The 23,817-nt window shown below is 38.9% G+C and overlaps 1 protein-coding gene and 1 long non-coding RNA gene across 3 annotated transcripts in view; one reads left to right on the forward strand and one right to left on the reverse strand.

Annotated features, from left to right (window-relative positions):
• trabd2b (TraB domain containing 2B) overlaps nt 1–3,917 on the forward strand; it is a 44,672-nt gene extending 40,755 nt beyond the window's left edge. Inside the window, exons 6-7 of the mRNA XM_079468108.1 lie at nt 2,729–2,974; nt 3,077–3,917. Coding sequence (XP_079324234.1) covers nt 2,729–2,974; nt 3,077–3,305 — 475 coding nt within the window. The 3' untranslated portion in view covers nt 3,306–3,917. The remainder of the gene's footprint in view (nt 1–2,728; nt 2,975–3,076) is intronic.
• Nucleotides 3,918–10,328: 6,411 nt separating this feature from the next.
• LOC306900797 lies at nt 10,329–23,120 on the reverse strand. 2 transcript variants are annotated; one of them, XR_013787327.1, is made up of 5 exons: nt 22,969–23,110; nt 21,462–21,581; nt 17,458–17,564; nt 17,160–17,261; nt 10,329–11,983 (listed from the first exon to the last, which is right to left on the reverse strand). It is a non-coding gene; the product is annotated as an uncharacterized lncRNA (long non-coding RNA). The 2 variants fall into 2 exon arrangements; XR_013787328.1 differs by lacking the exon at nt 10,329–11,983 and adding an exon at nt 15,239–16,950 and having other exon boundaries at nt 22,969–23,120.
• Nucleotides 23,121–23,817: the final 697 nt, after the last annotated feature.

The raw sequence follows: 23,817 nt of genomic DNA on the forward strand, positions 1-23,817 counted from the left end.
TCCAACGAGCCGTGTAATAAAAGTGTTTAACATCTTGCCTTATCAACCAAAATGATTACAAACTCTCTCTCTCTCTCTCTCTCTCTCTCTCTCTCTCTCTCTCTCTCTCTGTCTCTGTCTCTGTCTCTGTCTCTGTCTCTGTCTCTGTCTCTGTCTCTGTCTCTGTCTCTGTCTCTGTCTCTGTCTCTGTCTCTGTCTCTGTCTCTCTCTGTCTCTCTCTCTGTCTCTCTCTCTGTCTCTCTCTGTCTCTCTCTCTGTCTCTCTCTCTCTCTCTCTCTCTCTCTCTCTCTCTCTCTCTCTCTCTCTGTGCCTCACTACATTCGTATTTTGAGTGTATATCATTGGTTAAAAAAAAAAAAAAAAAAAAAAAAATTATTTATGTGCTGCCGTCATTTATTTATATTTACTACGTATATATTATTTTTATTATTATCATATTTATTAATGTATTTAGCGATAATATTATCGCAAATAAGTTTACCAAAATAATCATCTAAAAACTTATCTTGTGACTCCCTTATTACCAAAGATAATTGATATTAACAAGATGTGCCTCTGCCACAACCATGAATGGGGACGAAGGCCACTAGAAAAAGGTGATTGCAAACATGGGCGCCGAGTGTCACAACTTCCCCAATAGGCACTTTTCGTCTGTCACAATGATAGATGTGTTAACATTTTAACAATCAATATATGACAGAAGCCTCTCTTAAAAAAGGTGATTCCATAAGAAAGTTCCATAAAGAACCTTTAACATCTGAAGAACCTTTCTGTTTCACAAAAGATTATTCAGATTATAAAAAAGTAAGAAACAGATGGTTCTTTAAAGAACCTTTGACTGAATGGTTCTTTGTGGAACCACAAATGGTTCTTCCATGGCATTTGTGTGAAGAACTTTTTAAGCACATTTATTTTTAACAGTGTAGTTAACCAGGCTAATAGTTAATAGCGGAGCTAACCTTCACTTTTTCATGACTTTTGTGTCTGTTTACGACTTCTTTTAATCCCCTTCACACTGTGCCAATAACCTTGCACATGCACAAACACACACATAATCATTATGAAGTTATCAAACAACACAATTTAATTGTATTTACCAGCGCAGAAAATAGTTGACCATATTGTATACACACACACTTCCCAGTTCGTCATCTTTCACCTCATAGAAACCCCTATCACATTGTAATTCACCGGGAGGATATTCCACTTACAGTGTTAAACTGCAAACAGAGCTGAAATATGCCTTTGATCTCCCCCCGCTTACAATGACAAGGTGGGCCAGACCTGTTCTTTGCCAACTCAGATGCCTCATAGGCTTCGTCCATTTATCTTGTAGAAAGGGGTGCTATGCCAGCTCACACAAAGGCAACCCCCCCCCCCCCCTGCTGGCATATTCATATCATTACTCAACAGGCCTTTGGGGAGGGGTTGGACGGAGGTGATCCAGAGGCTGTGTAGGTTGTTCTCGTTAAAACAGCAGTTGTATTGGCTCCAACATCTAGTCGAAACAAAAAAGCAAATGGAAAAATGAAAGCACAGAGCAGGCGAGTGGTCCCAAAAACTAAGTGTTAACTTGCAAAAGACCACAACAATGGCCGACCATCGTTTGAAGAGCCTCCTGTTGCACATTTTAGTTCTAACTATTTTCCCTGGCAGAGTGCAGTATAGTGGAAGTGGTAGATGCAGACAGAGAGGGGTCTCAAATTGCTGGACATGATTAAAGTGGCAGTGGTAACAAGCTGACAGCTGTATGGACTGACTGAATGACAGACTGACTGTGGTTTAGAAACACAAACCCTTCCAACATTCTCCGGCTTGCTCCTTCCCTCTCACTCTCCCTTTATACTCTCGATACTGGAGAGGAAAAATGAGGTGATACGATGGGCAAATAAAACATGCACCATTTGATGGCAGCCAGACAGATGTTTACTAAAAGCTCATGAACCACAAACACAAGGCCCCAAATGATTCGTGCAGTGCGTTTGCGGTGCACATATGGGTGATTACGAGATTGAAACCAAACAAAATGTTTCATGGACGCATTAAGCACGACTGTTCGGTCTGACCACAGGGAGGCAGATTGTATTGAAGTAGGGTTCACCATAAGACAAATGGCATCACGGTTACCCAGCGTGTGTGGCTTTTGAATGATGTTTACTGTATTGGAATGGCCCAGTGGGCACTGAGCCCTGGATGTGACAAGTATGCGCAGGGACATAATCTTGGGCAATGCTACCCCCTACTGGTGTAGTTTAGTCAGTGTAGGCGTAGACACAAAGATTTGTATAGTTCTGAATCTCCGCTCTAATGTTTACATTCTAACTTTTTAGTATGATGAAAGACAGTTCACAATTGTATCATGTAAGCAGCTGGCAGTATGGACTGGAATGTCTAAACTTTTAATAATCTCAAGTTGTGGCTTTGACCCCATGGGTAATTTTATCTCTTCGTAAATTCTTAGCAAGCCGAAAGATTGATACGGCCCTGTTTGAAGTCCGAAGTCTCTTTGAAACACACAGACACATACATACACACACATTACACAAGAGCTTTTTCAACAGTCTCTTATCTCCCATGTTGTGTCTCTTGACGCTGCCCAGTTTTCAGATAGCCCGCATACATATTTTAAGCAAACATGTTATATTCATTTTCATCACATTGACATCACATATAATGTTACTGCATGCCACAAGTTTGATAACCTGGTCTCTCCACATTCTTACTTAAGTAAAAGGTCTAAGACTGAGGTGACCACTACGATTCCCACTGAGGGGAGTTCTGAGCCTGTGACAGATTGGACATCAGAACCTTTTGAGCTGGAGGAGGCAAGTCAGGAGGAGCTTACACACATGCTGTTGCCAGACAGTCTCAGCCAGCTAGAGGAGTTTGGCCGGTACAAGCACCCCCGGAAAACCCACCGTGCGCACAGTCGACCCCGGCTGTTTAGTGACCTGTGGGTGCGCATAGGAGACAGGTGAGGAACAATCAGGAATCAGGAAATTCAATGCTGCACAGTAAATTAGTACTGCTTTGGATTTTGGAGATTTAACCATATTTTTTACTGTGTTGGCTGCAGTACGACGCCAAATCTGAACATCAGGATAACCAATGGTTATGTGACCGTGGACCCTCCTCTAAAACAACAAGAACATCAGCTCAGAAGAACACCGCTAGGAAGCGCACTGAGGCTCCCCAGCCAGCCCACAACCCCCAGTGCACTTGACTCTGCTGTTCCAAACCCAAGATATGTGCCGACTTGCCTTTTGGTCTGTTGTCTCATCTCACAACTGCTTTTCACTTCCTGAGATGCTGAAGGGACCCTTGGAAGCTCATACCCAATCGGAGACAGATTCGTATCTGAGTGCCTTTGCAGAACAAAATAAAAGGGGTCAAAGAACTTTTAGGTGCTGCTTAGATCAGTTTTGGTATATGTCAGCAAATGCTGGTTGGAACTGTTACATCTGGCAAAATGGTAATCAGTACAAATAATCGTAGCAGAGAACATCTGGTTATACATATGAGATGGTTCCACTTAAAGCTGATCCCTGGAATGTAATAAAAAATTAGCTTTAGTGAATTACAGATTGTGCCTTTTTGTGATTGCTAAGTGACTGTTCCCTTATGCCCCATAAAAGCAGACAGCAAAATATGAATGTGCAATTTTCTAATATAAGATAATATGCATAAATATCAGTATCATGTAAAGGTTCAAGCCTAACACCTTAATTATATAATAGAGACTTTTATTATGTGATATGATCACTGATAGATAACTGATCAACTTTAAATAGTTCACACAGATATGACACTTATGATTTGTAAATTGTGCATTTGTTCATACAGAAATTTTATATTTATTATTTCATGAAGAGTATATTTTTCATGCATTTTCAAGTATTAAAATGAACAGAGATACGAAAATGAACTTCGCCTGTCCTTTCCCTTGGTGTTTTTTCAGTGTTGAAATGAATGCATGCTGCCCTCTACTGGTGGTCAAAGCATACGGTCTTGCTTGTTTATTTTGCTTAAAAGATTTGACTGCTATATTTAAATATATTTAAAACAACACACATAATACACATATATGAATGTGTTTTTTTCTATTATTGAAAGTCAGACATGAGAGTATTAGTATACCATAAATACAAATTATTTCTATAGTAGCCACCAGGTGGCAAACAACATCTTTACGAACTGCCCGAACCTTGACAAAATGTTTGTCTCTTAAGATGTTGGTTCTTGAGTTGATAATCTTTAAATTAATAACTATTTACAAAATAAACTATCTACTATTACAATGTTTGTATAATAACTATGCTGAACTCTTTAATAGGCCTACTTAATATATCAAATAACTCAACTGATTATTTAGAAAAAAGTCTCAAACATTGATCACATTTTCTGGAGAAAATATTTTATGACGATAAACGAAGACAAAACGACAAATGATAACAGACCCTATATATGACCAAAACGTCAATTTGTGTTCAAAAACGTAGCCTTTAATGGAAATAAACTTAAAAGATGCCTATTAATAAACATCATTGTTTCTAAAAACATATGGACGTTATAATAAATGAATGCAATTGCGCCATAATTTAATCTTGTTTTATTTTATACGTTTATCCTTCTTTTAAACGCAATTTAAACACTTGCGAGTTGTATTACATTTAATCTAGAAGCAAAACCAGACATCAATTCTAGGCATCGCATTTTCATTCATTGACCCCCTGTCAGTGTTCAAAAAGAAAAGGTTAGACACTTTGCAAGAAACAAGTTTTAAAATAAACAGCTATTTCGCCCCATAAGCCAAGACAGGACAATGTTTGCCTTAGCTAAAATACCATTTTCCCTGCAGCTTCGGGGTGTTATTTGAGGGAGTAGGGGTCCTGACAGGCTTTGACCCCTCCCTGGGCTTAGGGACAGAACGCCCACTGCATATTAATAAAAGATTACTGCGGAAAATCAATGTCTGAGCAAACTCATTAAAATGCCTTTTCAACTTAAATGATTTCTGCTCTTTACCTCTTTCACTCTCTCTCTCCCTCCCTCGTTCTCTCTCCCCCTGTTGATTTTCCCTAGCGGTTATTACTTTCACAAGTAGTTTTCTGCCCTTTGAGTTGCACCGTTTCACAAATGAAGGTTAAGTTTGTTTAACCGCGGTGGATTTGCCATCCATGTTAAAGCATATAATGTGGAAGGCCTGACTTGCCACACATCTTCAGGACCCCCTCGGCTTTAAAGCTCCCCTTGCCACGGTATGGTCCAAGGTTAAGGCCCACCAGGGCCAGACCATGACGAAGTGTCCAAGGGATCCTGCGGATTTTTATCATTGGGGAGATGAAAAGATCAATTAATTGCTACATTATGTTTGTGTCTAGTTTTGTTTGGGCTCTTTAAATGCTTTTGGAAATACAGAGCAGCTCTTGAGAAAAGCGAAAGAACAGTTACCAGCTCAAGGTCTTTTAGAAATTTCATGATATTGCTCGCTATGTTCCATTTGATCGATAAAATGTTCAGGGCCACCTGAATTACGAAATAACCGTGAATTAAAGGATAATTTATTATTTCACATGTGCAAACGCGCTGTTTCATTATCTTCTAAAGGACGTCAAAACACATTAGTACATCAACATTTACCTTGAAAAAAATACAGCTATACAAATAGGCCTAAATCTATTATAGCTCCCTCCAGAACGAATGATGATATCGCTTTATTACTAAATATATTTCTATTATTATTCCATAATACAACAAAATATTTAATAGTAATACAAACATAAGAATTGGCAAGAAATCTATTTAATAACATAACAATCCTATTTTTGTGCACAGTCTTTTCGTTTACAATGATAAATCAGCACCAGTTTTAGCTAAATGAACTATTGTAACAAGATTTAACAATTTCAGAAAAAAAACGATTTCCGTTTCAACAGGGATGAGATCAGAGAGAGAGAGAGAGACAGACAGAGAGAGAGAGAGACAGAGAGACAGACAGACACAGAGACAGAGACAGAGAGAGAGAGAGAGAGAGAGAGAGAGAGAGAGAGAGAGAGAGAGAGAGAGAGAGAGAGAGAGAGAGAGAGAGAGAGAGAGAGAGAGAGAGAGACAGAGACAGAGACAGAGACAGAGACAGAGACAGAGACAGAGAGAGAGACAGAGAGAGAGAGACAGAGAGAGAGAGACAGACAGAGAGAGAGAGAGACAGAGAGAGAGAGACAGAGAGAGACAGAGAGAGAGAGACAGAGAGAGAGAGACAGAGAGAGAGAGACAGAGAGAGGCACAGGTTTTCTAGACATTTCACCGATTCATTTATTCGTGTGAACAAGGGGCACTTCACGCGCTCTCTTTGATACCGACTGCTGCGTAAGAGAGTGCACTCAAAAACAGACGCCAACAACTATATTCCCAAAAATTAATAAAAAATAATAGACCGAGAAAGGAAGAGAAAGAGTTGTAAGTTTTACTGTCAAAGACTTTAATGCATCGATGACAATTACCTCACTGATAATTACACATGAAAGCTTCTGAAAAATAGTAAACATATGACTTTCTCCAAAGATACTCTCCCTGTAATGAAGACTCATTTTAATAAACATATATTTGCAAAACAAGGCATCATATGACCCCAGAACGATCTAGGAAAAAGGGTTCACAAGCATTTTGTTCACAATGAAGGTCTGGGGTAGAACAGACAGATTTTCCATCACATATTATTTTACTACATTTATGCATCTTGTTGAATTTACTGAATTAAAAATATAGTTAAATTTTTCCTGTTCGTTTTTTGCATTGTTAACTAATTTTGTAAGTTAATTTTATAAGCATCAGTAAACCTTGAATTTAACGATCAATAAATGCTGTAGAATTGTTGTACATTGTTAGTTCAAGTAAGTTAGCAAAATAATCTTAACATAAAGTTTTACCAAAAAAAGATTCTGTTTTACATATAGTTTTATGTTTCCATTCATATCACGCTCTCCCATCATTTTGACGACTCTGAGCAGGCTGTAGTGACTGATGTAAGTTTTCTTATTACTCTTTTCACATACTCAACAGATCCATTGAAAGTCATAAATCCAATCCACACATTGATACTATAAAACAATAAGTTTAATTTTCTTTCCCTAGGTGGGTGTTAGAAAATAAAATAAGAGAGGGAGGTGCTTGAACAACAAGGGAGGAAGGTTAGATTTGGTCGGGTAGACAGAGCGAAAGAAAAAGGGGATGTGTGTTTGACCATCAGTGTTTACCCTTAGTCAGACATCAAGGCACACACACACACCTTAGCCTTCATCTCTCTTGGGAGTTTGCTAGAGGTCATAGGGAAGGTGGAGGTCAAATGGGCCCGGATTAAATTTGATCAAACAGTGCTAATAGGGGAAGAGTGCTCGTGTGTGCTTGTGTGCATGAGGCTATTGTCTGCTAACTGACATTAAACGTTCACCATGTAAACACACAGACGTGCATGCACACAGACACGTCACACACCAATATAAACATGCACACACATATGCAAATTGCAGGGATGAGAATCTTAGGCACTCACAGTTCAGTGACCAAATATATTCCTGTCAGTCAAACACCTGTGTCTCAGCAGGGCACAGTCCACAGCATGTAAACTGCATTCACCTCTGTAGATACAAACAGTTCAGTTAAGGACAGATCGCGTGTCTCAAGGCCCAGAAAACTAACAGGGTAATGCACCTCAGACACACTTTGACGATGAACCCGGAAACTAACTTGGCATGGGTTTAATTTAAGCTCATTGACTTCATTACTTAAGCCTTTTATCGCCTCTCCCAGGTGTATCCAGGTAACCTCAAGGCCAACCAGCTCTTAAAACCAACACAGTCAAGGTAACAGGTAATTGCATTGCAGTCTCATAAAAACATCCTGTTTTCCAAACCTGACTCCGCCTCTTTCTAAACTAGAGGATGAATGAGGAACTGCATCATAAGTTTGTTTCAAACAGGTTCCATCTTACACTTCTCTTTCTCTCTGCACCTAGGGGCCTCCCTGTTTCTCCACACATGCTTGTTTTCTTTTCTTTTAAACATCATTTTTTCCCTTCATACTCTCCCTCCCTTGAGCTCTTAATGTCACATGTTCGCTCCATTATTCTGTATTTGTATCTCATTCCCATCTTTTCCCCAATGCCTCCTCACTTCCTCATTCTGCGTGTTTATTTCTCGTTTTAGTTGAACATGAGTAAAGAGTAAATGTCTCTGGTTTCGAATGTTTCATGGTCTGGATATGATTAGAGGAGCAATGATATTGAAGAACTTAATGTGGTCAAAGGCCATCCCAGCTATACAATGAGCAAACAGAACTGTCAGACACATGCACGTCATTTTCCAGTAGTCACAGTATTGTCAGATATACGAGGCACCGAGAAAACAGTCACATCTTGAAATAAACCGTCATAAGCAGACACCTGCACATTAGCACTGGTTTCACACATACGTATGCACACACGAACAACAGTTCCATATTACTGCTGGCTTTGCTCAGAGTCTTTTTTCTCACCTTCAACAATCACTTTATTTCAATCTGTTAACAAAAAGCCGCACAAGCAAAACAGGAGCCATTGACACCGACAGCATACTCGTATCCCAGCACGGCAATACTTTTCACCTCCCACAAGCTTTCCATCTCCCTCTCTCTCTCTCGGTTTGGGTTTGATTTTGCTCATCTGCTCTTTGCATTATACATTCATTGTGCACAGCTTGTGCTTGTAAGCCTGATTGAAGTGACGGGCTCTGATTCCTCCGGCTTGCTGGCTGGAGGGTGCTATAGCAAATGGCCCAATGGCACTGTTTGGATAACACTGACCTCTCTCCCGCTGCCGCCGCGCGCGCCTAAGTGAGCGTTTTTTTATGGGACTGCGCCGCTCGTAAGTGGAAGGGCAAAAAAGGAAAAAGGAGGCAAATTGATCAATTCAGAACTGGAGAGAGGGAAAAGATCGGGGCGATGGTTTGGGAGCACATTGTAATTTCCACCTGCCCCCTTTTCCTGTGAACAAAAGTGACAGCTATCAAACTCGATTGCTGAGGAGAACACAAGAGCTGCGCGCCTGATCTGCATTCTAGAGGCGCCGTTTCCAGGGCGACGTACTGTATGTGGCGGCGAAGCACTTGCGCCACTCCTTAGAAATGGATATTCGGGTCTTTTGTGCCATGTCATAATTATATTTATCAAACCAGTCCTGATCGCGCGCCCTTGTGCCACATATTGGTAGCCAAGTGCCAGTGGGGTTAAATTGAGAGATGAGTGTTGATCAAAGACAATGAAATGAATTGAGGGGACAGCCTACGTTAGCATAAAGAGATGCGTGGGTCATTATGAGCAAAATCCCGGTTGAGGTCTTCGACCGCCACAACGAGCGTTTCACTTTGACTCGTTTAGGCGAGGACACGCGGATTCACCTGTTTTTTTCCTACCAATTGGTGTCCTTGTTTTTGAGTGCAGTTTTATGAGGGAATGAAGATACGCGGCCTCTCTCGCTCTCTCTATCTCTCTCTCTCTCGTTCTTTTAAAAACAATGTTCTTTGGCGTTATGCAACTTTGTGCACACAGAAAGTCTGTTAAAAAGTTATGGGGATCGCAATTATGGCTCGTCCCTAGACGGAGGCGATTGTAAAACGCCACCGCAACTCTCATGACAGGTGTGTGTAGACCTAACAGTGTGATCAGACCTCAAAACTAACGTTGTGTTTTAATTAAATCATTAAATCGACAGATCCCTCCCCATTTATCCAGAGGCAGAGATGTAAAGGAGATAGACTTCAAGCAGGTTTAGTGATTTGACAATGTGCCGGGGACGCAGTCAGCTAAATCTCCTGCAGCCTGCACACGCGCGCTTTCGCAGATTGTTTGATGAAGAGGAGGAAATATCATAGATTTCCATTTTAAAACCAGGTTAAATATACATTTTATCCACTAATCGTTTCCAATAAAAAAGATTTGACGTTATGATGACATAACATGTCGCCTAAAATATCGATTTACTATTTTTAATTTCCCCCCCAAAAAAAGCTTAACTTCTTCTAAGCTTCTAAAATTTGCTTAACGAACTATTTTATTTAATTATAGTTTGGAAATAATAATATAAGGAATTTTTAAATTTGTCTTGTTTTTTGCAAGAACCAAGAAACTTCATAACTGGAGCCGTGGTGTGTTTTGGGATGGAGCTCGAGCATAACATTTTATTCGAATGTCACTAGGAGGCGCTGTTGAACACGGCTTTGCATCGCTCACTCTTCAGCACCTAATCTGTCTGCAGGACGGGCAATTTATTAACCACCACAATAAAGAACAACTAAGATGGATGAAATGCTTTTAGTAGCTTAAATGAAACATGACAGCTTATAGACATTCAACACAATTTTGAGGAGAAAACTAGATGCAGAAAGGCATGTAATTTAACACAGAAATGGCTATATATATGACCGAATTACATCTCCACATACACTGAAATATTAAGTCTTTATTTTTTTATTGATTTAGTGCGTCAATGTGTACATCTAGTGAAAATGGGTTCACATCTACTGTTTTTGATTACATCATTTGGCTACAAATTGTTGTCTAAATCCAAAAATCGAATAATATAAAAAAATATTTAAAAAACGAAATGCACACCATAAACAAAATAGAAGTATTTTACATTAAGAATACAATTATGGTTTAATTTGTGGTGTCTTATACATTTTTCCCAAACCACTATTGTTTGTCAAAGCGTATATTTAAATTTCCACTATCAATGCTTGTTATTTTTTTGTAATTTATTTTATTTTATTTTGTATTTGCACAGCAACTTCTACAATCAAATTATTTGCCAAACGACTGCAGGATAATAAACTTAAAATCTAACTCGCAAAATTCATGTCAAATAATTACGTGAAGTCTCTGATGAGATCAAAGAAGGTGAAAAAACAGGGATTCAAGACTTTTCACGCAGTTCCCTATAGAAACGCCTTAATACCACTGAAGGACATTGTCCTCCTGGTCAACTCTCGGCGTCGATATTTCAATGGAATGCAAATCTCGGGGTCTACAGGGCTTGCTTTGGGTGATCCATTGATTTGGGATGAATACAGTGGCTACTTTCAAACACTTCACAGTTATTAGGCCTAAAAGAAAAACATAAAATAAAGGGGAGAAAAAGAAGAAGGGATCCGCACAAATGGTGCGAATTGCTCGTCTCCTCCAAGCCCTCTCCAACAGTTTGGCCAGCAATTTGCATTCCTTTGTACGACAACTTGTAATCCTCCCCTCAGCATCCCAAGAAACACACAACAGATTTATTGTCCCAGTCAACAAATCGTTTAGGTCATCCCAAACCTATTACCGCCTAATGCAGCGAGAGAGAGAGAGAGAGAGAGAGAGAGAGAGAAAGCCTCTAGATCCAGCTCTCCCCTCGGTCTCATCACAAGAACCACTGGTTTCGAAACACCGACGAGGAGCCCAGAGCTCGGCCGCTTTGTTGAGACCCGAATCTATTCATGCCAAATACACTACTGAGGACTAAACCACTTCTCAAAGTGGGCTATGAACACAGCGGATTCTCAGGCCATGGCTACCCTTCTGTTGCATGAAGACGAGCTTTTACACGCCACTAGTTTTTAAGTGAAGGTTACACCTTTTAGATCATGATTACGTCACTTGGACTAATAAATAAATACATATAGCCAGAGACCGACAGACAGATCGGCAGAAAAGACCGGACCGAAGAATTCAATCACCGCAGACAGTCCATATAAGAAAAATGACATTATTGTTCAGTCAAAGTGTCTAATTGACCTGTGCAGTAATGGTGACAAGAGAATGTTTTCAAGCAACGTCGCTGAGATGCGTGTTGGTTTTGCGTGCACGGCTGTTAGTGCACAGAGAAAGAGAAAAGAGGAGGCTAGAGCCCATCTGCTCGCCTTTGTGTCGCACAATCCAAGACTCTGAGGGGTCATCTGAAGAAGAGAGAGATCGCCTGCGGAGAGAAGCACAGAAAAACTAAACACGTCTTTGATTCCATTCGTTTTGTTTGGAAACACACATTGATTTTATTCTCTCGTTTGCCTTGGTCTTTTTTTCCAGGTAAAAAGACACTGCTTAGCCCTTCTACCAAAGCAAACAGTCTGGCAAATAAAGGCTAGTAAAAACACCACAAAGAGTTGTACAAATCAATAGAGGAAGTCTTCTACAAATTAGCATATACTGTCTTTAAAACAATTAAAGTAAACAAGTATAAGGCAAACTGGATTCAAGTCAATATTTTTATAACATCAACTCACTGTGTATAATCATATTGTGACCTATCACCATTTGTTTTAATAAGGTACTCCCTGCACTAGGCCCATACGTCTTATTTTATCACAGGAAGCAGCTATATGTGATTTTACAGCAATCGAGCACCATGCTTGCCAAATAAATTGCGGGCTTCACTGTTGAAGCGCTTGCCAAACGTTCTGGACCACTGAGACTTTTGATTCTTATTTCGTTGTTATTGATTTTTTCTCCCACAACTACGTTGCTTGTAAAACAAAGATGCACTGTAGGGCTCTTGCAGCAGCCAAAATCCGGATTGATGTAATGGCGATTCATTCTGATTTTAATTGTGCGTTTCCTTCCTCACACCAAAATTGTATCTTCGGCGATTTCATTACATTACATCACATCACATCACATCATTAAGGGAGTACAAAACGGATGAAACGTCAGCGGCATCTTCAATTCGGTGTGTTAGCCTGCTTGGGAACAAAGCTGAAACACATGCTCTCTTTTGGGTTTTCTTCCACACAACCACATACGAAGTGTGACGTTTCTAAGCAGACTGTGAGATTCGGGAAATATACGCGTACTTCTTATACATATAAAATAGAATAACGAGAAAAATAAATCTTATAATGAAAAATCTTGATATCGATATGATTATAATCGAAAAATTACAAAGAGTATTGACCAAATAACAACAACATTATTATTATTATTATTATTAATAATTATTGGTATTATAATAATTATAATAAAAATAAAATGCTATTATTATAAATATATAAATTAATATTATTCAATTTTTGTATTATTTTATATGAAAGTATATGAAAGAATATAGAAATAATATATACAAGTAACTATCTATATTAATCAGTGAGATATTATCCGATTAAGAGGGCAAAAAGCAATCAAACGACTGCTAAAAATCAAATTGTGCAGTGTTTTTGGAAAAGTGTCATAAAAATCCAACTAAAATCTGTCTGTGATGCCTCCTGTCAGGTAATTCATTTATCTTTGTCAAATTATATTTTCCGTCTTTCTGCGTCGAGTCTTATAAACCGTAAGGTTTCAGGAGCATGTTTGTAAATTGTGCTTGGCAACAGATTACGGAGCTTTTCACGATTTAACTTTCTTGCGTTTCAAAGGCTTTATTTATTAATTTATTTTATTTACAATTATTTTTTGTCCCCGGACAGTCTGTAAAATATTGATTCAAGCTGAGGACGATTATATTTCTGTCCAAACGGACAACTCACAGCTGCTTTATTGAAAATAAATCAGGTTTGGACACAGACAGAAAACAGAAAGCTTTGAAGAAACCTGCTTTGGATGTGTTTTGAATTAGGCATAACCTTTCACGCGTGGCAGACACTAAAGGAAAACTTGAAAACGAAAGAAATATTTTCCACACACCCGATTATATTCCAATACGTTTGTGCGTTAGCCAAACAAATATTAAAATCCCACACTTTAAAACGTTTTTTTATTTCCCTCTATTAAACACGGCTGGGTTGGGGTAAATTGCATTGTCGGATTAGGAATATTTCCCTCGTTGACAGAGATTGCAGAGTGAGCTGTGCTGCTATGAGTTATAAAGCAAATATAAAACTATCAGTGCCCAAAATATCTGAATATCATCGCCACGCGCACATATGCGCCTTGTTAGATTGTGTGTTTTTGAACAGACTTCCCACAAAGTCTCCCAAACAAAGTATGTCTACAATAAACAAGACATGCCTCCAGTCAATTGAGCAAATATATGATTAAATTATGTTTTGTTCTCCTACTTTACAAATAGATGCAGACAAATCTGCAATATGCAAACGATTATTTTCTGCTGGTGTCTCTTTAACTTAACCAAAAGTTTATTTGGTTTATACATTATATTTTTCTTCAGTAAAAGCAATACAGAGAGCGCAACAGCATGTTGCTGCCATAAGTAGGAGAGCCCATATCGGTTGTGGCTAGTAGGGATACAGCTATATGGCCTGAAGTCATGCAAAATATCACCATAAATTACATTAGCTAATGCCTACACTTACCCCAACCTTAAACCTTAACTTAATAAAATTTACGATGCTGCATTGAAGTGTGCATGCCCAGTGGAGGTAGCTGTATATCTTCTAGCAATAACCCCCATATTGCTGGATGTCTCAGTGAGTCTAGACAGTGGGCAGTGGGCAGTGGGCTTGGGGATGGAGAAGGTTTGGAGTAGATAAGCAGGTGTTTGTTCTTTCCAGTGCTAGTGTACCTCAGTAGTGAGCACCCCCATCCAGCCCCTTCCTCAATGATCACAGCCTGCATTCTGCAGCCACCTCCACTTGGCTGTTCGCCTCTAGCTTTGATCAAAGCCCTCCCACACACACACACACACAGCTGGTCTTGTGTGAGTTTCTGCCATATCTTCAAGCCTCCCCTTACACACCCAAAACCTCAGATCACCCCCCGAGAGAGAGAGTCCTCTGGGTGGGATAGCTGTGTTTGTGCAGTAGGGTGGTATAGATAGAAAGCGCGAGAGATTGCCACAGAGCTTGTGTGTCCCCCAGTTTGTGTTAGTAGTGGCCACAATGGACTAAAACCAAAGGATCTCTTGAAAGAGAATCTAAGAGAGTGAGAGTGAGAGCGAGAGAGAGAGAGAGAGAGAGAGAGAAAGAAAGGGAAAGAGAGAAAGAGAGAGAGAGAGAGAGAGAGAGAGAGAGAGAGTGGAACAGAGTTGTACTGCTGTTTTGTTTACATGACTAAACATACATATGTTTGGGGGTGTTTTTTAACACGCAAAAAGACAAGACCGCAAATGAAAGGCAAAAAGCTCAATACCAGTTAACATATGTGAAATGTACAGCTATTTGGCAACACCTGTATGTTATTAATATTCCCGACCAAAACTAGATCGGAACTCTTATCTTGCACTGAAACAGAACTGAAATTGTAACTTTGTTTGACAGATACATTGAATCAAACACTTACAACTTTATAAAACGGTTTAATGTTATTTCTTACAGAAAAATATCTGTAACAACAGGGCACATTATATGTTAATATTAATATGAATGCATTTTCCTTATTAATTCTTCACACCTGTTTCACCCCATTTCTATTTTATACAGCACACCCTGTGGTGTTTTAGCTTTAATGGAAATGAATGGATAATATACTGGAAAATTTGCCAGAACATTTTCTATCATTTTTTACCATGTACCATTAAGCATTACTGATGTTAAATTAAATTGTTTACGACTTTAAATGTAATTTTGTGATTGCTTTTAAATTGTTAGTATTTCAGCAGACAGTAAGCATGAAGAAGGATTTATGGGGCTTACTGTATACTAACAATTTAAAAACGATCACACAATTACACGTTCAATGATTCTGAATATAAGAAAATCATTTTTTTAAATCAGCTTTTAAAATGATTATCAAATTAAGTAGTTGTCTGGTGTCCAAAGAAATTGTTCCTTAATGTTTTCTCTTTTCCCTGAACTTTTCCTCGAATCAGCCTTTGGATGTCAATCAACTTATTAAGTGCCATTAGACCATTAAATACTTCCCCATATAAAGCAAATAAGTAAGCGAACCATACGAGTGTTCTTCAAAAAGAGGGAGCCATAAATAAATTCACATATTCTAAGAAACAAAAATTATTTGTTGCGCAATTGCGATACATTATGCACATGATTGACATCAATGATCCATACGTAAAACACACACACACACTACAACAAATACCTATCTGGAGGCTTTTCAAGACAAAATCAACTGGCTATTTTCTTTACATCTCAATCTTGTAGTCACAGCTCACAGATCAAAGCAGATCATCCAGAAAACAGCCCAAAGGCAGACAAAGCAGGAAGGGAGTCATCAGAGAGTGGGCAAGAGATGTATTACACATAAGACAGTCATGTCTGTACACTCTTTACTCTGCAGTAAAGCATCACGTTTTGCCACAACAATGGTCACTTGGGATACGAACTCAGACTGGCTGTGTTGGTTTTTAGGCAACATCTTTGTGCTTCTTAAAAGCCATCAGATGTTTTTAATGGGCCAAGGCTCGCAAGAAATAGCCTTCAGCTGTTCTTCCTCTTTCATTGAGGACAGATCTCTGTTTAGAACTAGCTTCACAAACATTGCTCTTTATTCAAGCCTTTTTCTTACTTTTTAATCATAATCATAATATGCAGCCATCACAGGGTTTTAAATCTTATTGCAAAACTAAAACAAGCAATGTTAAATGCGGTACTTCCCAAATTATTACCCGACAATAAATCCGACACAGGACGTTTACCTAAACCATATTCTATTCTTACCCTTTAGCTGAGGTAATAAAACGTGCAAGTGTGTGTAAAAACATGCTATTTTGATTGACTACCGAGCAAGTACATAGCACAAACAAATAAGAAAGACAAGGAACAGTTCAATGCTAGTCTTTGCCACATGGACGGAAAGTCTATTCATCCATAATGCATGATGTGACGTTAGTCGGTTGCTCATTTCTTCCAAATGTTTCATCTGGTTCTCCTGACTCTCTTCAAGTGCTGATACCAGACAGAGTCCCAGAAACTCATGAAACTCTAATCCCTTGCCTGTTTATGTAAGCTCCTGCCAGTCCAGTTAAACAGCCTCTTATTTTTGCTTCAACCTGTGGTGAGGCCAAAGCCCAAACTTTTTGGTTGGGCTGAAAAACTGTGTGAATGGGAAGGATATGACAAAAAAACTTAAGATTGCTTATTATTATGCCATTTGCTGCTACATTGTGTCATAATCATTTTCAAAAGGTTAATGACTGTCTGATGATGCGGTAAGAAAAACTAAAAGTTAATTTTGATTATGTGTATGTTAATTTGAAATGGGGTGATACTTTAATACGTTCACATAATGAATGTCAGACTTACGTCGGTGAATGCCTGTGCTTACACAAGTTCAACAGGATCTGATGCGCATAGAACCCGCCAAAACATGACATCACAACATGGCATGAGTTCATTCTTATTCTCCTGTAACCACACAAACATGCACACATCAATCTTACTCATTATGTCCACGTCTCCTGACATGGTGAAACATTTCAGGTGACAAAACAAAGCAGCACAGTCCTGTATGACCACACTGCACTCTATCTTGTGTGTACTAGGACCCCTTAGCCTTTCAGTGATGTGATTTTAAGAGATTCTAAAGCTATAATGTACTCACCACTCTATGAGCTTCATGGGTGATGGAGGACTGGAGTTTGGACTAGATCACATGCACAACCTCTGAGTCCCGTAAATTGAGAAGGCAGCATTGGGACAGTCAGTTCACTGCAAATACACCATTAAAAGCATGTAAAACGGTAAGATATACTGCTAATGGGAGAAAGGGAGCTGGTGGAAAAAATAAAGGAGCTGGAAAAAGAGAAAATGGAAGATGAAATGTGAGGTTTGTGATGCAGAAGAATGTAAGGTTTTCCTGAGCACAGCTTTTATAAATCCACTAATGTTTCTCGTGGGTTGAAATATCGAATGTTTTAAACACTCACACACACTCACACACTCACATATTGACATTAAGTCCAATGGCATAAACTTTACATTATTCAGGGAAGATGACAACAAAGAAATGCTTGGAATGGAGCAGTATAATAAGCACACAGAAAAAACCTCCAGAACATGTCATTGTGTGGTTTGATGTGTGTGCATTTTTAACCCACAGTGAAATATTTTCAATCAATCATCAATTTGGCTTCCGCATATGGATGCTCAACCAATTATAATAGAGACTATAAAATGACTTCTCTGTCAGTAACCAGACAAAACTGAAGTTTAAATTCAAGGTCAGAAGAAGGTCACACACTAGCCACTGACCCACAATGGTCAAGCTATTTTCATATTTGACAGTGATAGTTAATTCTGAAAATGTGCATGTAAAACATAACACAACTTTAAAAAAAAATAGAATTACAGGATTGTACATTTTATTTATTATTATTACAAATACAGAATACATTTTTTTATAGAGAAAACACTTCATCTTACCAAAGTAGTTTCTGACAGACATGTAAATTCCTTACTTCTTCATGAGCTTGAGATGAGATGTTTCCAAAAATGTCAATAAAACGAATTGACTAAAAATTACATGAAACAATTAGCATGAAGCAGCAGGGTTAACCATAATATCTGAACATTATTTTTAAACATGCATGCATTTCCATGTTTCATTTGCATTTCATTGTTTTATGGGACTATTCATATACATAATGTCTTTTATATTCCACAAACTGTAAATTAATAAAAATATTATAAACTGCATATAATAAAAAATTTACTTTAATAAAAACTTTTACACTAAAATCTTGAAGTGTCATGTATATGCCGTTTTTCCAAGAATGTCCCGATGCAAGGTAAAAAATGACTTATATCTTTGTGGGGACACTTGGTCCAGGTAGGACCACAGACACACACACACCTCTGCATCAACAAAACTCAAGAAACAAGCAACTGTATAAACAGATGGAAATAGTCAATAAAATACATGCACACAAATAGTTTCTCCGACACATCTGTTACCCAGCATTAGAATAATCCTCCGCACTGCAGAGACCCTGGCCTGGGACAGCAGCGAAGGAATGGGGGGGGGGGGTCTGAGGCCTCTTTCACTGGGAGTAAATAACAGGCTAATCCCCCTTGTTGTTCTGGAAACATTGAAAATCCCCTTGTAGTATTTATAACACATTTGGCACAGGGATTTGTTCACTTAATTAACATTGCAGCTCAACTCAGATACTTTTAGTTCATTGTAAACTACAGTAACAAAATAATAAAAAATAAAACTACGGACAGCAGGTATAGTGCAAAATGTGTCAGAGCTGAACTGGAACTATGGCTGACCTCAGGAACACAGCTTACAATACATACTGGACCCGGCATTTCAAAGCAAGGAAATTCCCATGATTTAATTCACTGCGGCTCTTTTTAATCCAATGAGTCATAACTGGCTTTTCTACTGAAAACTTTTGTGCTATTAAATGTAAATTAATAAACCCCGTAAGGACATGACCTCAAAGCCATGATGGCACCATGCTGATAAAAACAATGCTATCTTTGGATAAGAAAATCAAGTTTTTGAACCGGCTTATTTTTGAACACACAACCTCTTTACACATGCACGGGACATCTATAAATGTACCGCATAAAGTATCTATGTATACTGCAAATGTTTTATGGACAATCTGTCATTAAATTATGTTTATGACCTCCCCTGTCATAGTAAACATAACGGTTGTAAAACATTGTCTGTATAATATCTGTGAGGGACAACAGAACTATTACTGAAGAAAGAGGGATTTATCATTCTCTATGCGTCTGCAGGAGTGGCCTTTAGACAAACAGTCACCACATGCTTAACTTTCAAATAAGCCATTATAGATCAAAGGGCAATGAATGTGATTAGAGCACGGATGCTCGCTCTCTTTCCTTATGTCTGTGTGTTTAAAGGGGCCGTTCCAGTAGAATAATCATCACCCTCACCTGGCTTTCCACAAAGTACCTGAACCAAAATATATCATGCAAGACACAAGCTGACGCACCACCACCAAATAAAATCATTGTGGAGCAAAATACCAAAACATCAAACAGATTTAATCAGAAGAGGTCGATAAGCATCCAGCCTCGGTTAATTCTCAACAAATTATCTAATCCAGATGTTGCACTTTGAGTGTAAACACAGTACCCTGCAGAATCATAAAACAAATAAGCATGAAAAGGGTTTAGAGTTTCAAACAGAGCCTAACCCGGCTCGAGACCTTTCCACTGCAAACCCACCGCTCCCCCACCACCCTCCCTCCTGGCTTGGCCTTTTTCAAACAGGAAAATGTAAATATGGTAATATTTAGCACGTGTTCTAAAACAGATCGTTTTTCTCAAGCAGGAAAAAAAGGAAAAGCAGGCCCACACACGATTCCAGGCCTCCCCACATTTACTGAGTGTTCCTGTTTGGTTCTACGGGGATGTGCTTTGTGGCTCTAGTGTGTTTGCAAACTGCCCCACCCAGATCTTCCACACTTTCAAAACTTCATCTGGAGCAGAGAAAGCGTCTAATGCCACAGCAATTTAACAATAGAGAAAAATACACCAACAAGTCTTCTAATCTACTCATGCTCAAGGATAATGTTTCCGAGGAGGGAGAGAGAGAGATTGATCGAGAGACAGAGAGAGAGAGAGAGAGAGAGAGAGAGAGAGAGAGAGAGAGAGAGAGAGAGAGAGAGAGTAGGAGTGGGAAGGAAAACACTCAAGACATATGGATGTGTTTAAGGACCACCAAGGAAGGGAAACTTGTGCATTTTCGCATAAAGCCAGATAAACTCCAAATATGTAATTACACGGGGTTTAGGGCTTGTCTGTTGACAATTCATTCAGGAATCTTATGGCTATGTCTCTTGGTTTTAGTTGTAGAGCACTTGGAAATATGTTGCAGGATGGAGTCACTGCCTAATCTACATTCTATGCCTGATCACTTACAGCCAAGAAGAGAGAGAGGGAGAGAGCCTCGTCATCTGGCAGACCGAGAGAGAGAGGAATGGCTGAAAGTACATAAAAAGAAAGGAGGAAAAACGAGGACGCTCATAAAATACCTGCAGCACGTTTTAAAACTTTCATCGCGTCTAGTATTTATAGTTCTTCGATTCCATGTCAGTGTTTGTAGCCAATTTGTTGTGTTCCAATAAATAGACTGGCCTATTTATCAGGAGACCACATGGCAGCCATTTATGAAGACTAATGAGAGGCAGATGTGCAGTGTGTATATTTTCACATGCAGGTTTGACGCGCTGACAGCCCCGGACAGATAGCTGAGATGTACGGCCCCGGCCCCTACTTCCGTATCAGCTGCACGCAGCCACAGTGATTCTGCAGCACCGCACAGCAGCACGTCCGTCTGCTCGTCCGCTCGCCGATGACTGATGATCGTATTAATACGTTCATTCCAGGTCGTTTGGTCCTTGGACATTGGAAAGATTTTCTTTGGCAGAAATCATGAGCGTACACAGCCTAAACAACTTCAAAGCATCTTCGTTTTGGAGAGGGAGGATTGTGCGTAATCCCTTACACATCTGCGCTATCAAACTGTGATGTAACATGAATCATAATTTGGCCTGGATCTTCCCTCACACTTTGTGAGAAAAGTGCACCACAAACTGTATGTGTGTGTGTGTTGCCAATTACCTCGGCTATAAATACAAGAGCCCCATCCGTCACCGAGTCTTTGGGTGGCTCTTGCACCACCCTAATTGGTTTCAGATGGTCCCCCAGATTTCTTCGCTTGCAACAGCGCCGTCACACAGCCTGTGTGTGAGAGAAAAGCCGCAGGGCAGAGGGAACAAGGGAGGAAAAAAGATGAGTGACAGTTCAGAAGTAAATATGGGTAGAGGACAGGAATAAACAAGTTCCTTTCCCTTTCTTCTTAGAGTATTCGTGATCCAGATAATCTCTGACTGTGAGCCAGATTCGGGGAGGCGGGGCAACACAGAGGATTAAACATGTTTTTTTACCTCAACTATACATTTTCTGTTTCCTATTTTGTGAGTTGTTTTATGTGATTATGTTTATAAATGGTAAATCATCTCCTTGCAGAGAGGGGCTTGTTTAATATTGAGCATCAGCCAATACAAATGATCCCCAGGGCAGGCTTAGCACCATAAGGATATAAGGACCACTAGCCCAGGTACAGCAGGGTTTTAAGACAGTTATTATACAATCATCTAAACAGCCTTAACTTTTGTGGTGTTTTCAAGATGTAAGCCAAATTCTACACACCCAGTTTTTGTAAAGTAAACGTTTTAATGACTTTCATTACTGTCACTGTATTTTTAGTCTCAAAACAAATCTAAACTTTAACTGCATATAAGTTATACAATTTACTATAGACAGAAAAAAAATGTTTACTCTAATTTGTAGTGATTTAACATTGTAATGTTAAAAACAATTGTAACCCCATCTGTGAAATCCAGGCTAAAATTATGAGCATCTAAGTAGTCATAGTCATAAAAAGGATTCAAATGTAATATGTTTTATTGATGTTTATATCATTTTGATAGATTTCAAGATACAGTACCCAAAATGTTATTTATTGTATTATTTATAAAGATTATTTGTAGATTTAGTTTTTTATAAAGATTGATTACTTAAACATCTTTGACATTACCATAGTCTGTGTGAAAATGTGACCTTGATGTCTTTATTGATAATGTTATTTATCTACATTATGTGGATTTATTTTACATAGAAAACAGGAAATCACTAAAAATGACTTCATCTGAGTTTAACAAAATGGATAACAAATTATAAAACATGAAAAAACATTAATGTTTTTAATTGGAAATTAAAGTGATAGTTCACCCAAAAATTAAATTCTGTCTTCATTTACTCACACTCAGATTTGTCCAAACCTGTAAAAATGTCTTTGTTCTGCTAAACACAAAGATAACCGATCAAATCTTACCCCTATTTACTGCCATAGTAGTGAAAATAAATACTATGGGAGTCAATGGGGGGCAAGATCTGCTTGTTTACTGACATTCTACCAAATCCAGTCCCTTCCTTTTCGTTTAGTAGAGAAAATACATTTACACAGGTTTGGCACAATCTTAGGGTGAGTAATTGACGACCGAATTTTCATTTTTGGCCGATATTAAACCTGTCACTTTTGATGACTGTGGACACAAAAACGTACCTGATAGGGTTTCATTGTCTTCAGGAAATACCAACATCACAGTTACCTAGTGTAGCATTGCATTTCTGCATAGGCTCCTCTCAATTCCCTACACTTTTACAGGCTAGATGTCAAACTCTGTGTGTGGTCATGCCACACCCCTGGGACATCAGATCAATTGACATCTATTAACACTAAATTAGTATTGATCATGGAGCTAGAGGACGAGGCTGATCTGACAGCTGGCAAGAGCAAACACCGAGCCCAAATGACTTTCAACTGCTGTGGAATACAGACAACACGCCAGATGGATTTTAAAGTTATGTTCTTCAAATAACCTTCAAAATCCAGATATAAACTCACCATTGTCTGACAAATGATTAAGATGTAATAAAAGTTTTTTATAATAATTGAAGATTGAGCATGTATCTTCTTGTTAGTTTACTTTATTTCATATTATAAAATGTGTGCAGCAGTATATACAGCCACATCATTTTTTATTAATTTAAACCACAGTATGCTTTGTGCTTTACAACAGCCTACAGGATCTGTCAATCATCAGGTTTGACTGCGCATTGCCGTCAGGCGAGTGAGTAGACGCGTTGACAAAAGAAGGGACTTTTTGGCAAACTCCATACACCAATTAAAGCCATTTGACATCAGGGAGCCATGTAGGTCTGAGCCCTAAACGGCAATAAATCCATTAAATCCTGCTCATTAGAGCAGCAGGCTCATTAGGTGCGCGCGAGAGAGGGAGGAGCGTCGTGTATAACTCACTGCATGCGCACTATATCGCGGTCATTAACGCAAGCTGAGATAATTACCGCCGCCTGTTGTCAGCTAATCAAACCGCGAACATTAACACCGAAG

This window comes from Barbatula barbatula (genome assembly GCF_947034865.1).
Source record: "Barbatula barbatula genome assembly, chromosome: 11".
Lineage (NCBI taxonomy): Eukaryota > Metazoa > Chordata > Actinopteri > Cypriniformes > Nemacheilidae > Barbatula > Barbatula barbatula.